The sequence below is a fragment of the Paramormyrops kingsleyae genome, chromosome 17 (genome assembly GCF_048594095.1).
Source record: "Paramormyrops kingsleyae isolate MSU_618 chromosome 17, PKINGS_0.4, whole genome shotgun sequence".
NCBI classification, from domain to species: domain Eukaryota; kingdom Metazoa; phylum Chordata; class Actinopteri; order Osteoglossiformes; family Mormyridae; genus Paramormyrops; species Paramormyrops kingsleyae.
In genome coordinates, this window is record NC_132813.1 from 1,621,920 (window position 1) to 1,642,683 (window position 20,764).

The 20,764-nt window shown below is 42.5% G+C and overlaps 1 protein-coding gene across 2 annotated transcripts in view; it reads right to left on the reverse strand.

Annotated features, from left to right (window-relative positions):
- Positions 1-20,764, reverse strand: part of inppl1a (inositol polyphosphate phosphatase-like 1a) — a 28,104-nt gene that overhangs the window by 4,181 nt on the left and 3,159 nt on the right. For both annotated transcript variants that reach the window (XM_023792536.2, XM_023792534.2), the window contains exons 2-22: positions 13,624-13,687; positions 10,539-10,680; positions 9,898-10,006; positions 8,620-8,763; positions 8,177-8,267; positions 7,562-7,651; positions 6,504-6,602; positions 5,752-5,902; positions 5,392-5,498; positions 5,154-5,256; positions 4,675-4,871; positions 2,833-2,950; positions 2,427-2,523; positions 2,162-2,300; positions 1,812-1,911; positions 1,492-1,580; positions 1,204-1,285; positions 1,011-1,100; positions 772-885; positions 509-685; positions 258-413 (exon numbers count right to left, since the gene is read on the reverse strand). In XM_023792536.2, coding sequence (XP_023648304.2) covers positions 258-413; positions 509-685; positions 772-885; positions 1,011-1,100; positions 1,204-1,285; positions 1,492-1,580; positions 1,812-1,911; positions 2,162-2,300; positions 2,427-2,523; positions 2,833-2,950; positions 4,675-4,871; positions 5,154-5,256; positions 5,392-5,498; positions 5,752-5,902; positions 6,504-6,602; positions 7,562-7,651; positions 8,177-8,267; positions 8,620-8,763; positions 9,898-10,006; positions 10,539-10,680; positions 13,624-13,687 — 2,459 coding nt within the window. The remainder of the gene's footprint in view (positions 1-257; positions 414-508; positions 686-771; positions 886-1,010; positions 1,101-1,203; positions 1,286-1,491; positions 1,581-1,811; positions 1,912-2,161; positions 2,301-2,426; positions 2,524-2,832; positions 2,951-4,674; positions 4,872-5,153; positions 5,257-5,391; positions 5,499-5,751; positions 5,903-6,503; positions 6,603-7,561; positions 7,652-8,176; positions 8,268-8,619; positions 8,764-9,897; positions 10,007-10,538; positions 10,681-13,623; positions 13,688-20,764) is intronic.

Genomic DNA, 20,764 nt, shown 5'->3' on the forward strand with positions numbered 1-20,764 from the left:
TATTCTGTAATGCAAGTCACTCGATACCATAACCATTAATTCAACAGTTGAAGTCAGTGTAGGGAAAAGGAAAGACGACTCACATCTAGAGATATATTTTTACCCCATATTTTTGCACATGTTATTCAGTCTCTGTATGAGGTTATTTCACCCACAATTCCTTAACACACTGAGAAGAGCCTGAGCAGAGACTGTCAAAATATATTGCTGCACATACTGAAAATGATCTTTTAGTAACCCTGCCCCTCAGGCCATACCATAGAGGCGCTCACGGGTGCCCGTTCTCTCAGAGGGTACGCGCACCCTCATGGAGCCCCGGATGTTGCCAGTCTCCTCGCCCCGGTGTGACAGGTACGTGTGAAACTGCTGGGCCGTGCTTCCAATCATAGATTTCAGGGCCAGGACACACTCGCCTGGAAGGAAACGGGAACGGGTTGTGGTCATGCCGTCACGTCACATGACCAATTCACCTACAAGCCGATAAGACATTGCAGTGAGACCCGCTTACCATAGGACTCAAATCCGTCAAGCGACTTGACAGTGAGAAGCAGGTGCTGGTCCTGTAGGTATTCAATGTCAGACAGAATGGGCTTCAGTGTGGTCAGCTGTTTGGAGGACCAGCCCAAACGTAGGAAGTTCACATTGTCGCTGTGCTGGCTGTCATTCTCGTAACTTTTCTTGAACTCTGAGGAAAGAAATAGGACCACACACAAATGCAAGAGGCAGTTTGAAACCACCACCACCCCCCACCACACACAGTAATATGCTTACCCTCTAGACAAGTAGAGTAGAATTCTATGAAAAACTTGGTCCGGCTCGCAGTCTTCACAATGGCCTCAATACTCTCAAACTCAATGTAAGCTTGCTCCGATGACTTCGGCAGCCCTGAGAGTGTCAGAAAGAGGGAGGGCCTCAGCCAGTCGCCACACTTGATGCAGAGGTTGTCAATCTAACATTTTACTGAAAGAACCAGAGATTTTTTTTTTCTTAAATCTTCTTAAAAGTCAAACCTTTCTTGGAGACAAACTGTGAAGTCACTCCAACCTCAAATGTGGCAAACGCTGGGGAATGGTCGCTGGTGACAATGTCATCAGTGCATCCTGTGAAGGAAGCGCACGACCTGACTGCTGTATCCTGAATATGACACATGCAAAATGTTAAAGCGTGTCAGTCTATAGTTTTTCAATATCCAGCTTCTCTTACCATAAGAATTACACACAATGTGGGTTTCAGGGTAGGACTTCCAAAGAATCCGATCACACCAGGATGGAACATTAGTGCGCATCTGTAAGAGAGGCAGAAACACACAATCTGAGACATGCTTGGAGTCACGCTTAGGATATAACAGAGGGGATGAATGCTAATGCACGTCCACTTCCGGCTTCCTATTAAACTCTGGTTCACTTTGACCTTCCTATCAAAGCTTGGTTCAGCCAAGGCCTGAAGGGCAGTAAAGGCAGGCTCTGGGTGAGGAGTAACACAAGTACCCACCCCAGTAGGCTTCTGCTTCTGCCACACGTAGGTGTCCCGCGAACCTCTCTCGTAGCGGTACGTTGGGGGGAAGGTGATCTCTTCTTCAGCTGAAATGGGATGAAGAAGCATTAAATAAAATAATAATAAAAAAACCAATCCATCCATCTTCCGTTTATCTTGGTCTCAGGAAGCATTAAAAATGTCTCAACCATGATCAATTTCACCATGCCCAGAATGAGGTAATACAATATTACTTTCATACTGAAAGGTATGTTTACTGATTTTATACTAGTAGATATACTAATACTATTATAATAAAAACAAATAATCATCCACACCAAAACGGAGGAAAACCTTGTTCTTCTCCCTCTCCAGGTTCAGTTGGTCCACCTTTAGCAGCGGCTCAAATTCCTTCCTGTTTATGTAGTTCAAGATTTCCTGTAAGAGTGAGAAGGGGAAAGCAGAACCAGGCAAGTCCTGTCAGCAGAATTACACAAACATGTCCACCATTCCAACCCCCCTGACTGAAACAGCCCAGCTTAAAAGACCAATTGGACAAGCTGTCATTTTTGACTCCTGGATTAAGACCCATGAGGTCCAGGGTTAGGCAAATGTCCACATTCCACTGCAGTGTCTATCTTCTGTGAGTGAGAGTGCAACTGGAGCCAGGCCGATGAGTGAACTGAACCTGGATGTCCATGTCCAGTCGGTAGTTGAGGTCACCAAACCAGAAGAGGTGGGTAAATCGCAAAGAGATGTCAAAGGAGCTCAGCTGTTTGTCCCCCAATGAAAGCAGCCGCAGGATGTCCAGGTAGTTCTGATTCCTCCTGTCAGGTACAGGTCCAGGAGATCAGAGAAGAGATGATACACACCTTGGCTGGAGGACTATGCTGCATTCAAAAGCACCAAGAAGGACTCAAACAAACAAAAAAAAAAAGAAAGAAAAAACATACCTGCCAATCTTCTCATTGCCAGAAGTAAGGTGACAGTTGACAAACCCAAAAGAAGTGCCATTGAACATGAATGAGACGCCAACGGCACCTTTGTTGCCTGGGGGAACAGTGGGATATCAAAACAAGGCTGGAGAAGAATCAGCGCCTGGGAATGTATGGGTGAGTTTTTATTGTTGATTATTAAGCACATGAAGCTGTGCTTCATACGGACATATACGAGCACAGTGGGTTTAGCTGGGAGTGGGGTACAATGTTTGGAATTGTCATTCATGTTGCAGTGAAACTTGAGGCTATCTTTGCGTACTGCTCCCATTTACCACTGCATTAAAAGATAATTATATATAAATAAAATCTGGACTGCTATATTTACAAAGACTCTTGAAAAGCCCAAGGCGACAGGTCCTACCCAGCGTGTTAGCGATACCGGTCTTGACGCTGGATACACCCACATGGCTGATGCGGTTCTCATGGTCCGGTTTCACCAGCACAGCTATTTTGATATTCCACAATGTCTGCATGGCAATCTGCATAAATGCATAAAACATTTGAGGCTTTAATATAATCAGCTCAGACAAAAAACCAGTTAAAAAGGTAAATACCGGCCTTGCTTTGTGGGATTTTTCAGCTGTGAGTAATGTACAGTACCTTCTCCATCAGGCACAGAACTCTTTATACAGAAATGAACATTTTAATATTTTATTTACATCCTGACCTTCGATGGTAAATATATACAGTGCCAGAACAAAATAAGAACATTGTTATTGGGACATCTGGCTACTTCACAGCACAGGTCATAAGGTGTTTTAAGAAGAACTTTTTATAGTTTGGTTTTATTTATGCGGACAAGCCCACATCTGGCTATTGTTCAGGAAACATCCATTAACTCAACCAAACTCACTGGAAAGCAATTAGCAGACCAAGTGAGCAGTGACACCACCAGATGGCATGCAAAGACTTTACTGCATTTGAGGAACAGGTTTAACCGCAGCTGCACATCTGAAAAACCCCAGAGTCGGCTGCCGATAAACACTTTCAATTAATGTCAGACTAGCAGTGTCAAGCTGATCCCTTTTTGAGCAATTTTCTGTGGCTGATGACTTTTCACAGCTGGCATTTTCTGCAACTCCTCTACTATTTCAATGGCAATGGAGGCTTGATTCCCATAACGATTCTCCAAAACATGGAAAATATCTGCAGTGTTATAAGCAGTTAGTCAGAGGTCTCTGGTGATTCTTTCGTCCAGGCTGTCCAACAACTGAATTTTCTTCACCTCTTTCGAGCCTGTTGGCTCACCTTGCCTTTGCAATGCCTCCCAATCCTTCCTCCATCTGTGAAAGTCTCGTTTAATGCCAGTGAACATAGGCAGGGCCACTGGCTTCAATCTAATGCCTGGCACAGGATAGTCCAGGCCAGTTGCTGTTGGTACAGGTCTTTCAGCCTCTTCCTTCAGCTTTGCTTGTATAAAAATCTGCCTTTCTGGACACCAGGGAGGGAATGGTGAGTTCAAGCTCTTTTATGCGACTTTGGGTTCCATCAGGTGAACAGAAGGCAACCCATCAATTCCACTGCCTCTGCACTTCCTTCGCTGTATTTATCAATTGTTGCAGATGATTCAGCATGAAGTCATACACCTCCAGGTTCCCACTGGGTCAGCAGCACATTGGCACCCCTTTTCTGCCGCTCATAGCACTGTGTACAATTGAACAGCACCAAAGTTTCCTGAATTAGGTCCTTTACCTCCTTTAGCCTCAACTCACACTCGCTTGCAGTCTTGCTCAGGTCAGTTTTTGCTGTTCAGTTAGCACGGCTATTTTGCCAGCTATTCTTTTTGTCCTCATTATCCTTTTATTTGGACCTCAGCAAGGTAAACAACATTGCCACTAGGTGAAATAGTCAGGTAAAAAACCGGCTGCCTCTCCAGTCTCCCAGGACACCGAAGCGATTAAGCGTGTAACACAGCTTCTTGGGCGCGTCTTCAATAAATCGTTTCAGCGTGGCCTCTCACATGCTTCCCGCTGCATCGCATGCATGACGTCACGGGTTATATCACACTCATTGGACCGTAATAGCCTACATTGTTTGACTGAACAAGCAGACTGACACTAGTTGTTAGACTGGCAGGAAATTAATCAAAACAATACTTTCTTTCAGTAAAATTATTCAGGGCCTCATATTCAACGTGCTCTCGTATTGCCGTGTATATATGGTACAATGGGCACCATGCTGACAGAAACTGGCAAAGACTCACCAGCTTAAAATCCAGCTCGGTGCAATCCTTCAGGGTGGCCCTCAAGGTCTCCACCCACTCCTTGTCACAGACAGAGTTCTCCTGTGCCCCAATGACATAAATGTCATGTGGGATGGTGACAGTCATCTCATCCAGTGTCTTCCCCAGGCCACGAGACAGCATCCAGGAGGTCATGCATTTAGGGGGGGCGACGCTCCCTGGGAAAATAGGTCAGATCCCAAGGTTTCCTAGGTATGCCAACACCTTGCCCGACCTCGCCTCTCAGTATCCAAGTTTCATATCCATACATATGCACACTTCAGTTTCACTGTTAAAGAAACTGGGAAGGCCTTGGATGTTCAAAAAAAATTCTTAAGAAAATGGATGATCTTTCTAAAAGAATTCCTCACCTAATTACCCCTTTAAAAGGAGAGCAGTGCCCCTTTCTGTGCAATTTGTCAAACCTGAACTACTAGCTTTGTCAAACCTGAGCTACTCACCCATGTTCCAAGTCCCAATGAAGACTGAGATCATATCAGGCTCATCCTGCTTGGAATGTTTGTTCTTCATAAGTTGTAGGAGCTGGCAGAAGGCTTCCCTTTTCTGACAGAGATGCACAGAGGTCCACAGTCTCTCAGTATCTCGTTTTGCATCTTTACACATATAATATGAATACAGGTTGTGGAATCTAGCTGGGTTGGGGAGACACACTGAAGCAACTGGGTGACGCCCTCTGACCTTTGCACTGGCAAAGATGAAGTCCTTCCTCTGGACCTTGTCCTTCTCCTTCTCAAAGACGACTCCCAGCTTGTTAGGCACACGCTGAGATTTGATAAGCTGCCGAACTGTAGACAGGTTAGTGTTTACACCAGGTCAGTATGGACCACCAGGACACCAATGCAAACTGCCAACTCCAGCTGTTTCTACTGAAGCATTCCTGTACTTTACATTGCCGACTTTCATCGGAGGGGGTATCCTGGTGCAAGTAAACAAAATCCAGTACAACCAGCCAGAAATATGAAATGCACCAGCTGATCAGCATATCATCAAGAGACTCTCTGCAATGAGATTAAGTCTAAAAGAACCTGCCTTACTCACTTTTATCGTGTGTGAAGGTGTTCCAGTCCTCCTGATTGTCCTTCATCTTCTTCATAACCACCATTTTGCCTGCCTCCACATCCACACTTAATGTGTACTTCTGAGACTTTCCAATCTTCGTCAAGTCTGCCAAGTACACGTCCAACTTCACCTGCTCACCGGACATAAAGTTTTTCCAACTGATTATCTAGTACAGGGTTGCAGAGTGATCTTGATTGTGATAATATCAAACTTCATAGTAGGTTATAAAATTACAATAATTATTAATGTTGGCTGGACACCTTCACCAGCAGGGAGAGACAGAGCTCCGAGGCTATTTTTCCTATTAGTCTATGAGAGGGATACTCTTTGAACCAGCCTGGAGTGACAATGAGAAGCACAGTGTGTGAACTTCCATTAATCAGTGTGCTTCGATGTAATGTTGTGATAATGCGCTATACAAAAATAAATTTGTTGTTGTTTGTTCTGACATGACAAACCAGCCTGCTCCTGAGAAGATGAATGAGGAGCCAGTGCTTTTGACAGTGCTGTCTGCCTGTCAGTCACCCTGCATCAGAGAAAGGCCGTTCCTCATCTTTTTACGGAACCACTTTGCACGCACCAATTTGGCAGTCCTACTACAGCACTCCACATTCCCATGACCGGTTCCCATAGCAGCAGTTTCCAGACAAACTTTGCTCTGTGCGCACAGTACTCACAGGAACACCAGCCAATGAGAACTAAAGGAGAGTTCTGCAGGATGTGAAACCCACCTCAAAGGCCTGCACGGGAATAGCCTTGCTGTGTCTTATGGACAGCAGGGGAGGGACAGAGGGAGAAGGGATGCTCATATCCTGGAGTGCTTTCAGAGCCTGGGGGCAGACAAAGGAGGCACCTCTAAAAAAACAGCACACAGACTATAGCACACTCCATTTTTAGGAGGGAGGAAAAAAAAATGAAAACATGATTAAAATCACATAAAAAAAACAAGTCATAGTATTCAGCTCATTAAGAGATATATTTATCTAAAGAATAAAAATTTCTTAGTCATACAGTTGGATATTTCTTAGACGGAAATGTCAGACTGACAGACTGCCAGTATCATCTATCTGCAGTGCTGTAGGACCGTGACGTCACCACAGTTTTAGACCAAGAGTTTTACACCCACAGGTTCAGGACAGAACTTATATGATCAAGGGGTTAGGGTTACAAGATGTAAAAATGGAGGATGATAGGGTGAGTATTTGCTCTTTAGACTTATTGAAATATCTGGTAGCTATAACATTTTAAATACTCCCACATAATTTAAGTAGTAACGTTAATGTGTATGTTTTCCTCAGAAAAGGACTTTTTTTCTTTGCTCTGAACGTTGACTATAATGCTTACCTGAAATTCAGCAGCAGTTAAAATGTTACAACTGCCAGACATAACATAATTTTGATATGATATGCCCTGTTAAAACACATGAAAACTTGTTCAATTGTACTATATTGTACTGTGTCCCTTTAAAGTACACAAAATGAGAAACGGAACTTCCCAATATCTCCGCCACCTCTCTCATAAAAGAAAGATGTATGGCAAATATCTGCATGTGGGAGGCCTGCCTGTTAACGTGCCTTGGGAGGCCTGCCTGTTAACATGCCGTGCCAGCAGGTCATCACATCTTTTCCCCGTAAAGCAGCACATACATAAAGTAGCTGAGGAAGCACCACACATGTGGCAGCTCCCCTTTTTAAGTGGATTCCTGCAGATACCAGTAAGTGAGCGCAGGTTGGCTGTATATATGGAGGGGGTTCTTCAAGACTGACGTCGGCATGCCGCTTCACCTCACCTTCTTCTCAATGGAAGATAGAAGGTCCTTCAAGATGGAGAGCTTGGTGACCAAATGATCCAGCTCCTGATCTCCAGCCTGACTCCCTGACTGGAGGAGAAGCAGGAGCAGGATAAACCGCTGTTAGTGTCTGATAAGCCCCCCCCCCCGACCACACTCCACTTCCTGATGAAACATATGGCCAGATTTACTAACAAAAGTAGAGAGCAAATTCAGCATTGCCGCACCTTTAGCAAGTGACAAAGAAAGGGAATCACTTTGTCCTCTAAACCCTACAACTTAACCCTCACACATAAATAGCCCAAACAAGGCCAGAGACGCAGACTGCTGGATGAGACAGAGTGAAACCACTCTCCAAGAGCCTCAGGAAGACAATTACAGTCAAGCACATGACAAAATCTTCCTCTCAGAACCCAATTTCCTTTTAGAAACAAACAAGTCATAATCTGTGAGTTTAGCATCTAGTTTACGCTGCAAAACCTCACATTTGACCTATTTGAAAAAAAAACTGGCTAAATAAAAACCTGCATGTCACCAAAACATGAGGTATTTTCTGAGACGAATGACAACTGTGTTCTAGACAGATGAAAAGAAATGTTTAGAGTCAAGACCTACTTGCTGAATCATCCGGGACACCATGAAAGCACTTTGCTGATCAAACACTTTGGATAAAATCTCCAGGCCGGCCAGGACCTTATCCACTTCCCTGGGGGTAAAAGGCAAGAAAGATAAAGGTGGCACAGAGGCAGGCAGACAGATTTTTTTTTTTAATTCTCAAATGGCAGGAAATCAAGTGCAACTGTCATGGTCCAACTATGCGGTTACTTAGCAGACAGCTGTTTTAGTTCCAAAAACCCAGTTCCTCTTAGTGTAAAAAGCTGTAAAGCCCAAGAGCCAGGGAACACAACTAATAGCAGATGTCTTCAGTGCAATCTTCATGACTCAAGCCACATTCCACAAATAAACGGAAGCACGTGTAACGGACAATACATATAAAAACGGATATTGGTAAATAAAGTGCCATCAACTCAACATCTGGTCAGGGAAAAGGAGCTCACCCATGTAGCCGCTTGCAGGATGACACCAGGGTTTTGTTGAGGTGGGGCAGGCTGCTGGCTCCCTGCTTAACAGCCTCAAGATCCAACGCATAGCTGCCTTTCAGGTACTCGTGGGAGATGGTGCTCAGCCCATTGGCAGAAGAGCTACAGGGCAAAGATGCACGTTTGTCATTAATTTACTTATCTGGCAAATGCTTACGCATGAAGCAACTTACATCAGTAAACGAAGGTGATGGACAGAAACACAGGAACAATTCAGTGCTGCCTGGTGTCAAACACCATAGTGCCCTTTAACACAGTGATACCACACATCACATTGGAAAAAGGGTGTCCAGGAAAGTATCACCAGTTATCACCAAAAAAAGTAACTGTCAGACATATTCAGGCAACGAGGTTTATCAATATTACTTTGAATACATTATAACATATGTGAATACTTTACCCTGTTCTGAACATGCCCTCGGCATTAATCTCAACTGCCATGGTTATCATCAACATGACCAGTCTACTGTAAATGATGGAAAGGAGCCTCTGTACTGTAAAGAAGGTTATGTACTGTATGCATGCATGCCAATGGACTGAAACAGCTTCCCTTCACTGAACTATTCAATCATCTGCCCAGTGAAATACACACTGAGGTCAAAAGGTGAGGAAAGCTTCAGCAAGGCCCCAAATGGAGAACCTAGCAGACAAGGTACAGTAAATTCTCAAGCAGATGGAGCAGCTGACTAATGGACTGTGCCAGTAAGCACAGGTTCAGTCTGACTTCGGCAGAATATCACTCCATTTTCCCAGCTCACTTTTTACTTATGAGCATCAGAGCAACTGCAGAGCATGAACTGTTGACAGGATGTGGTCGTCAAATCTTATCTAAGTTAGAGAGCTGAGGTGACCAGAACCCAGAGTGGGAGCATGAAGCCACCCTATCATTAGAAGTTTAATGGAAATATTAGGGGAGTGATAAGGTACTATATCTAAGCTCTTTGTCTGGGGAAAAGGGGGGAAAAAACAAAATATAATTAGAAATGCTATGGGAAGAAACCTTCGAGAAATCCCCACAAATTTCGTAAAACTTATCTATCTTTAAGAGACCAAAAGCGCTAAAGCATTAGTCAGTTTGTTTTGAGGTATTAATGACATTAAAGGGCGTTGGTGGAAAGTCATCGCAAATGCAGACGCCCATGTTTCTACCACCTTGGCAGGCGCCTGCCACCGAGAGATGCTGGAGGAAAGTGAGGTCAAGCCTCTGTTGGGATCAGGCAGGAGGGTGGACCACACCTGTCTGTTAGGGACTCTTGTCCACACGGAACGACAGCAGTGCTGGAGGAGCCTGGGCTGCTGGTGGAGGCGGTCCGGGGGGGCAGTGGAGGCTTGTCATCCTCCCCATCTAAAAGCAAAATACTCCAGTCACTCTAGGTGTGTCCTTCGCACCCACCAAACCCAAGTGCTGTTCAATTTTTAGTATACTATGGGCTCTGTGTTAGCCAAATTCAGAATGACACACACATGCCCCCTGATGATTCTCATACTGCCAGTAGTCTTCCCCTCATCCCTGTTAAGCAATACAAGAACACGTGCACCAACTCATACTTCTGCAGCCACTGCAACATGGGTGCTGTTTAATGTAAAACTGCTACTGTGACTCTCGCCCGTCGGTTCATATACAAACACACCAAAACGTCACTGCTACTCTGCCATCATTCATAACTATGCTACAGATGTCAAACAACCACTAACCCCAATGGGCCTTTGGCCACACAGTGGTTAGGTCTATAACCATTATGCCATAATTGGCTTTAGTGAAACATCCAATCTCATTTTGGTTAATTAATACATGACCCATGGTGTGAATCAGCATTATGAAAAGATAAACAGCAGTGCTCCTTGGTGCTGGTCACAGGGATAGAGTAGGGGGTTACCGGAGTAGTCCTTGTCATCAGGAATCTCCTCCCGTTCCACAGGAAACAGCAATGTTGTCACCAGTCCCTGGTTTGGCTGCAGGTACAGTTGGATGAGCTCTGGGAGGGTCTTGAACTTCTTCGGCTGAACTCCCTGGGAAGTCTGACAGACATAAACGGGTGTGCAAGTGTGGGCACAAACATTCATATAGTATATGCACACATACTCACAAGCACAATATTTGCAACTAATAAATGCAAATCTGAATCATAAGTTTCATGACTTTTCTAGAGTTTATATTACTCGGAAAAACAGCTCAGGACATATTTGATTTCAGCTGGGTGTGTGCCTGGCAACAGGGGAAGATATTACGTGTTTCAATCAATGGGATTTATTCAGAGAATATTTCTTATTACTCTAAGACTGAGCTAAGCAGAGGGCAATTTTCATATTCTGTCCGCACCTGTCAACAAAGAGCCACGACCTGACCTTGGGGCAAGTCACAGCAGAGCAACAGATAAGTGAAAGGACACAACGAGTGGGGGCATTGATATACAGTGCAACAAAATCACACATCAGCAGACATGGATGTACAATTATAGGGTTAGATGACCATTGCATATAGAACGTAAAACAAAACATAAAACATGCAAAGCTTCACACAGAATGAATAAAGCATCCCTCTGAAAAAGTAAATTTCATATATATATATATATATATATATATATATATATATATATATATATATATATATATATACACACATACATACATACATACATACATACATACACACATACATACATACATATATATATATATATACACACATACATATATATACACATACATATATATACACACATACATATATATACACACATACATATATATACACATACATACATACATACATACATACATACATACATACATACATACATATACACACACACACACACACACACACACACACACACACACACACACACACACACACACACACACACACACACACACACACACACACACTTCAATATAGGCCAGCTGTTAGGGCATGTGATATGACCAAAATCTCAAATCACGATACAAATCATCTCATATCCCGATAACGATATGTATCATAGCTGCATCTCATATTGATGGATTTTTTTTCTATAGATCAGCCTCGGTATGAATTGGACAAAAATTCACAAATGAATAGGAGGGAAGTCACAAATGTAACGTGACCGACAAATAAACAGCAAGTGATCCACAAATATGCAAAACCCTTTTCACATGTACAAAATGTGTACAGACGTAGATATAATTTTACACAACACAAATAAAAATACAATGCAATAGTACTGCAAGGGAATGCAATAGTTCTGCGTTGACTCACAATGCTTTTCTGTTACTCATAAATGTACTGTGTCCCTTTAAAGTACACAAGATAGAATTAATGGACTAATATGTATATACCTAAAAAATACAGACATGTCCAGTGAAGTGTGCTGTAAGCATTAAAGTACAGGGGAAAATGCACACCATGCAACTTTCATGCATGTGTTTTATACATATTTATTAATAATTGTGCTGTGACCATTCACCGTCAGTGACTGTAAACAAGACAGCTGGGCTATTAAAGATAAATAACTTACTTCGTAATTGTATTCAGAGGTTGTTCGAAATTATAGAGCAAATATGAACTGAGGGAGAGTGGTGTGTTTCCTTATAATGGGTGTCAATGGAGAGGAAAACGCTTAATGTGAGAGTCGATATTTCTAGTATTTTGCTTTTGATTTTTTGCCAGGTGAAAGTCTTTATGTCTGAGAGAAATTTGGTGTTTACTGCAGTAAAGTTAGCTTTATATACAGTTTTCTGGCTGTAATATCTACGAACTGGACAAAAATCCAAAAATTAAAAGGTGGAGTCACAAATATAACAATCCACAAATATACAAGTGATACACAAATGTGCAAAACATGTTTCACGCGTACATATCACTCCGTATTTTAGAGGATACGATTTTACACAACACAAACTTAAAAATACATATTTGTGGATTGTCTTCTGTGGGGTACAAATAATAAAGCCAAATAACTTCCATACAAGTGCCATATTCCACGTGGTAGCATGTAACATTGCAAACCGTAATACAATTGATGAAGTATTGCTATAAACAGTGTATTTTGCAACACCACAAAATATACGATAGAGCGTAATATGAAACGATAGACATATTTATTGTCATCCAATATACATCATCATATCGCACAGCCCTACTTCAATACGAAGGCTAAACTGTGCTCCTAAAAACATATGCCTTAAAATATAGTACAGCAACACCATCACAGTTTCAGATGAATGTCACAAATTTAATTTTAAATCTGGCCAATAAAAAACGGCAACAGCATGTGTAAGAAGAGTGTCATCTGGCAGCAATTGGCAGTAGAGCAGCTACTAGCTCTGCTTTCTCATAGCAGCATAGCCTTCCTGCAGACCGACACATTTCCTGCTCACACCGACAAACCACACACAGCAGCAGCGGTTTCATCTCCATCAACCACCCCCCCCCCACACACACACACAGGCTGCGTGCAAGCCTGCTCTTCCTGTGGCTTCTAGGGAAAAGGAAGTCACTCCCTCAAACCTCCTCCAGCACACACAAAAATACACGCACATACACACACAAAGGAGATCTCATCTCAGGTTCTCAGATCTCAGGTTCTCATCATCATCCATTTCCACAGAGTTCTTACAGGAATACACTTAAGGATGAAACAGAATAAATCAGACAGTAAGAGAGCCTAGTTCCTATTACAATCAGATTGAGCTACGAGTCTGAATCGTAGGGTACAGACATTACAGATTAAATTTTGACTTGCATTCTTCCTGAGCTGTTCTAGAGTGTCAGAGCCATATTAGGTCACTTCAGAGGCAAAAAGAAATATCACAAATACTCGTTCAGATTTTTAAAAAGCAGACTACAGAGGATCTCCACTGAACACAATCAGAAAAGCTAGCATAAACAACACTGATGAAACCTGATTTGATGACCCCAAAATTCCATCACGCATCATGTCTGGGCCCCAATCTTGCCGGAGTGTGTGCAGTGCACTGTACCTGAACTGCCAGGAACCCTTCATCATCTGGTAGAATCCTGTAGGTGTGAACATGCTTCTGAAACCTAACGATGGGATGGTGAAAGAGAAAGAGGGACAGACTCATTGATTTGAGGCACAAAGAAGAAATGCACGACCCAATTTGCTCAGTAATCTGAACAGTTAGAAATAGGCTTTTCATTATTACAATTGCATTGACTGAAACAAACAGAATGTTTTAAAACAATAATCAGGTTAAGATGATGTCAGCTAAGACTTAAACTCCATGGACAGATACTGTACTAGAACAGAGGTACTTCTGTGAATGACAAAATACCAGAGAAAATGAGGTCTGGTTCCCGGTGAGGCTGATACTGATCACATTCCAGAGCCTTTCTTGATAGAACGCTGTTCAGGTTGAGCATAATGCTATTGTACTCATGAACACAGGGCAATCTTACTCTTATAAACTGCTAAATGTACTCAGCATCTTAAAACAGTTACAGAGCTTTACCCAAACTATTTGCCAGTACATCCTAGAATCAGAAAACCCCCAAAAAACTACTGATAAAAATACAAATCAAAAAGCACAAAATGAGATAAGATCCAAGCAGAATTAAATTAATTATAATGAAAAAGCATGTTTGAAGTCCATTGGCTAGGTGCAACCCTTTGGGACAATTATTCAGTGAGAAATACAAAAACTTCAACTCTGACTGGGTCTAATAATACTGAACTAGAGGTTCGGGCATTGCAATGAAAACCCCAAAGAAATAATAGGTCCAAACCCTGGTGAAGGACAGTAGGTGAACCCACTATCCCAAACAGCAGCTGGCTGACCTGGCCCCTCTCTGAATAACACAAAACAACAGACACCAGCCTTGCACAGCTGCCAACTGCTACTGTCACTCAGCACAGGGGATGAAGGATCACTAGTCTGATCATTTCACTTGGGCTCGCTGAGACAGGCAGCTAGATATGGCCAAGTATAATCAAACTGCCACACTTCACTCTAAGAGAAATGCACAACCTCCAGCCTCAATTTTCGTTTTTTAAAGTCCTTCAGTGCTAATATGCAGCTTTGAAACCTATAGTACTATTTATATTGAGATGTGGAAACACCATAAAAGACCATGAAAATGTATACATTGAAAAGGAACAGCAAACCAAATCCTATTCCTTTGAAGGGGCAATGTTATTTAAAGAAATGTCAGCAACAACACGAGTAACAAGAAATATTGGTGAAAGTTCACAAACTTGTTTATAAACTAATAAAATCATACTGAAATTGCAAGAAGAATCATAGTTTATAAGTTGAAATAGTTACTGTCATTTTAAAATGGGGAATTCCTGAATGCAAATGGTTTTGTGTGGGAAGTCTTTTCCATGGAGACGAACAACCTTGCCGCCCCACCCAATTCTCCTGGACATTGAAAACAGGAAGCAGCAGCATGCCTTGAAACTGGTCAGTTTGGGGGGGGGGGGGGGTGTTGTCACAAAGTGGTCACATACACTGGATAAGGACTTGCCTTGCATCGAATCTCTAGAATGAGACTAATTCTGACAAGAAGAGGGTGCAGAAATTGACATATACTCAGATTCCATAAGAGAACTTCTATCAATAAAACAGACTTTCAGGCACTATGACAATATGTAAAACCTTGGAGGTGTTGTAAGGTTATCACTGACTATGCAAATTTGAAAGGACAGAACAAAGATGGGTACTCATGGCTGTCCCTGCAAACAGGACCATGAGTGCTGAGGCCAACCTGTTGCTGTCCATCACACCAAAGATGGAATTACAGGCCACACCCACTGCCACTCTTGAAGGACATGCAAACACACATGCCCACACGACCACACTTGTCCATTTTGAAAAGAACACCAAGCACCGTGTAGCTCCAGTTGAGAGATGGACTGCGAACACTAATGACTGTGTGAAAAGGAAAGCAGTCTGAACAGCCTCCCTCCATCCACCCATCCATTTTCTGAAACCGCTTATCCTGTTCAGGAGCATATCCCAGAGGCTACGGGTGCAAAGCAGGGAACAGCTCAGCATGGGATGCCAATCCATTGCAGGGCACACTCCCACACCATACACACACCTATGGGCAATTTGGCAAAAAAATACTCTGTCCGTGTGCAACTGGCTCTCACTCTATGGCTCCCCATTTCAGTATTTCCAATGCAAAACTACAGACAAGCAGGCCAAAGCTGCCAGTAAAACCTGGCCTGGAGTCATTCAGCTCAGAGAGAGAGGAGAAAAAGAAAACGAATGTACTTTTATTAAATGCACTGCCCTCTAAACTGGTTTCCCCTCTCAGCATTTATACAGCCTAACTGTTAAACTATTTCCTTTATCACTATGGCAAGGCCTGAGAGCAAGCTGTGAATGGCAGGTTTGGCAGGCTTCAATGCCAACATTAACACTTAAGAGTGACAGCAGGCCTGCTGGGTGCCTTAGATTCCCAAAGCAGAGAAGCAGTGAGCCTGGTCACAGTTCATCCCAACTATTCACAGAGGCCAAGGTGTACGTGGAAACACACACACACCTCTGATTAACCACTGATAAAGAACCCTGTTTTTCTATACCTGTTTTTGTTTATGCAACTATTATGCTGCTAAAGGGCACCTGCAAAAAAAACAAGCAAAAAAACAGCTTCTCACAGTTATACAGAGAACACTGGCATCAGAAAAATCCAAGTAAATAATGATATATTAAACGGCAAAAGCAGACTACTGTGTCCCAGCATTCCTGGCTTGTGCATTCTGTGTCATTATTGGTCCAGGTCAGACTATAATTGGTCCAGGGAAGACACATGGTATCTGGATTAACACATATAACTGGGTTCTGGTACAGAAGCTTGTTTTGGAAGCATGGTTTTCTGCCTATTGAATTTTCCTAACCTCTGCTCTGGGTGGACACAGCAGAAATGGTTCATACCCCATCAAGTTGCTGGGGACGTCTGGGGAACAGCTGGCCTTACATTCCCACTGATCTGTCCCCACCCCCACACTCCTATCACTCGACCTGATGGTGAAAGCAGGTACCCATCACCAGCCAAGTACAGGAAATGGAACACCACAAAAAAAAATCAAGCAGAGAAATTCTCTTTTATGGAGAAAACCCAAAAGGAAAACTTCCATTATGGGATTTGTCTCCACCACTTTGTATTTCAGATAACTGGTTTAAAACTGTTCTGGTACAGAACATGTCAGCCAGTTCCCAATTCTTCCAAATGTTTATGCCCAGAAAGAAAAAACCTTTGTATTCTGGGTAAAACAAATATCTTTTGTATTCTGAGGGATGCGCTCAAGACATTCTCATCCCTTTATACCATTTCCGCTACCTCAATGCTTATTCAAAAACCACATAATTTCAACTCTGGAAAAACAAAAGTGCTTCCCTCATTATAGTAGGCCTCACGTTCATTCAGTGGATTAGATGCCCCCAACCTTACCCATTCGATATCAACAGGGCCTACTGTTTTTAAGGAACTAGACATGTAGACCAAAATGTTACATCTGCCTATCAAAAAGGAAATATATAATAGCTGAAGCCCATGAGAAAAACTAAAAATGTTGCTTTTAAATCTAATGGCAGGTTTTTCTCCACTTCATGATCAACACCAAGGCACAGACCAGTACTACAATCTTCCCAAACATCTGACCATCAAGCTATAATTCAAACCATAGTGACTCAGGTCAAAGACTATCCATCCAACACCTAAGCTGCCCATTTCCAGGACAATTCAAAGAAAGGTCACAGAAGCCAAAATATGGGCCTGTAGGCTGCCTCCACTGCTGTGTAAAGAACACAGCTGTAGCATTCAATACCTTCCGCAAGGTAGAGGCAGTTAAAGAAATCTGTGATGCAGAACAGAAAGCCCAGCTGCAGCTTTTCAGCTGAGCATTGATGGCTGCAGTGAGGCATAGCCAAGAGCTGGAAATGTTTCTCTTACCATAATCTAATTTGCATCTGGACTCTACTGAACTTTTCTAATAAAAAGGCATGTCTCTGCTCAGGGTTACAAGGGAAAAAGCTTCCATTCTGGTTAGTTCACCATTTGTTTTTTGGGACACTTTTAAGGGGCATCTGGGTTGCCACATAGGTTGACTTCACAGTTCATATACTTTATGACACACAACCCTCTCCTTCCCCACTCTCAACTAGATATTGCTTTTACAGAAACACCTTGAAGCCACATTCTGTCCATAATCACAAATAGATTTATCATGAAACATGGTATTTTCAGAAAAGGAACAGTTGGCATAGCAGTGAACAACTCAAAGCTGTTGCAAACACCAGCCGCATACTGATCATTCAGCATTAGTTCTGTCCTATAGTACCAACACAGAGAAGCCAAAAAGTTACACAACTACTTATTTCCAGATTTGTTATGTATAATCACAGGACAATTTTAGTTCAGCCATTTTAAAAACTTTCTGTGTCATTTACAACTTATGTCCTCAAAAGGCTAGCAATTTAGTGGCTTTCCTTTGTGTGCAGAAAGACATCAGAGACAAAAGTGCATGAGTCTCTTCTCTTGCACAAAGTTCAACCCTCCCTGCAAAGACCTGCGTGGCCTGTGTGCAGGCCAACTGGACAGGGACAAAAGGCATAGGGACAGGTCCAGTAGCAATAAAGCTAAAGTGGAAAGCTTCCAGGATCTTCCCACTGACCTTTCAAAAACCGCTTATCTAAGACTTCTGCAAACTTCCATCTCCTTGAGCAGATGGAGCTAACAGCTCTTTATGGTCAATAAATGGGAGTGGGTGGGGGGGAAGCAAAGTTTTCAACACCCTGAACCCATGGAAAGTGACTAGGGCCAGGTTGTTTGTCCTCAAACTACAATGACAGAATAACCTGAAGCAATATTCCAGCATGGGCCTGCCTAGTTATAGCATGTTTCTCCCATATCTAACCATAAAGCCTCTGGGAAAAAACTGAGCACATCTTCAATCTCTCTCTCAACTGAAACCTCATAAAATAGTACCCCATGCAGACATCTAAATGACAGGGTTGGATCGAGTGCTGAAAAAGCCTACAACAAGTTTGCTTGTAACAATCATTGAACAAAACTAAAGTCAGAACATCATGTGTCAATGTAGGGTTTCTGCGATTCCTAACCTAGGAATGCTTCAGGGCTACAATGTTCAATACTGCTGAATGGGAGAACTAGCAAAATTTTAAGTAGTCCAATAATAATATTAACAACAACCCTTTATTGATCCTCATGGGGAAATTTTCTTTTTGCCGACCCAATCTTTCATCTACCCCAGCTCTCCATGACAGGTAGGTGAGAGCAAGTTTGGCAGCAAACAGCAGTCACCTGCAGCAGCACCCATGGAGCTGGGGGTTAAGGGCCTTACTCAAGGGCTCACCCACATGACTAATGAGCCAACACCGGGTTCGAATCAGTGACCATCCAGACAGGCCATTCTTGTGAAACAGCACCCAGAACTGATCTCCCCCCACCCATTCACTCTGTTGTGCATCACCTCTCAAAAATGTTTCAATAGAATCATACAAACGCAACAAAAACTTAAAATATAGAAAGATTGGGATTATTTAACCTACTAGAACTCACAGGCTCACATAAGTGTGGGCCCAGCACCATCAGTTTCCATCTGTTCCAACATAGTGATAAAGTCAGTGTACTGACACCATTGAAACTTAATTCAATCTCTGACAGGCCCTCAGATTTATGGTAATACAAACATCAGTCACCTTCTCATTATACTCTAAAACTGCTCTGCAAAACAAAACTCCTGGGTTTTTGAGTGAGCTCTATTCAGAGCTACAATAGGTGCTTTCTTACCAAAGGAACTTTTTTTCTGGAACCAGGACTTTTGTCAGAAATCAGGAAACTTCTGTTGTGTTCCATCACTATAACTTGATCCCATAGTAGTTCTGGAACCATTTTTTAATTCCTACTCAGGACTAGGTAGTTTTCGTTTGACCCCAAACTACTGGGGTGGGGCTTATAGTGATAAACTTGGCGATTCGTTTACCTCAAGTACCAGTACTAACTTCGAAATGCAGGGAAAAGAGAAATAGTGGAGCAAAAATTGTCCCTCACATTTATTTATAATTAAATAATATTTTCGCTTGTGTCTCCATACTTCAGCATCTGAAAATGCCCATGCTCGTTTTGCATAAAAGGTCACAGTTCCTGGTGAGAAAGCCGCACACAAAGGTGACTAGGAACTACAAATGTTCCCGGTCGTGACGGCCCAGGAAATAGGTCCTGAACTTCGATGGGAAAGTTCCTTATCACACATAGATAGTTCCATTTCCACCACTGCTTCCAGGGCCAGATCCCTCAGTTATTGATCAACCAGAGCACACATGCACCGAGAAAAACTACAGTATGAGAATGACAAATGGAGGAAATGACAGTTAATCCACTGAAACAGCACAGGACACTGAAGGGGAAAAACACCTGCTCAGCACTTTCCAAATCACAGATTAACTACATAAAATCAACACGTTTCATAAATTATGCATTTCCATTTTTAGCACTTTGCAATCCAAGTGTTTTTAAAGCTAGTCAATGACTTACGTATGAACAGTACCCACTAAGATGCTTAGGAACATCAGTTATTTGGGTTAAAAAAATCTAATTTGTCAATCTATAAAATGTCCTTTAAAGCAATACAGAATAACTGCATGCAACACCCATCACAGCTGTTCTCTGCCTACCCCTATTACATTACAGCCTTATAGCGAGCTGTTGCTTGGCCAAAAACAAACCCAGCCTAGCCCTTCCAAACAGTCATACATTTACATTTGTTTCACTAGCACATGCATCCTAACAGATTGCATTGATATGACTGTAAATTCTATTGGAGCAACTCAATATCTTGTTTATGGATGATACACCTGGGCCTCATGGGCCCTGCACCACATGCTGCCTGCATATTACGAGTCTATCCTTAATTATTACATTAACTGCTGAATGTCAGGTTATGTTGCACAGCAGTACAGGACTCACTATCAAGCCATATCAGTAGCAATTTCACAAAAAACCCATATGCAGCTCCTAAGCCCTTTATGTTAATGAGAGGTATACTAAAATGGAATGAGGCACCAAAAGTCAAAATCTCCCTAGTGTCATTCCTAGGACAGAAACAAGTTTATGAAAACCTCAGTGAGGCCC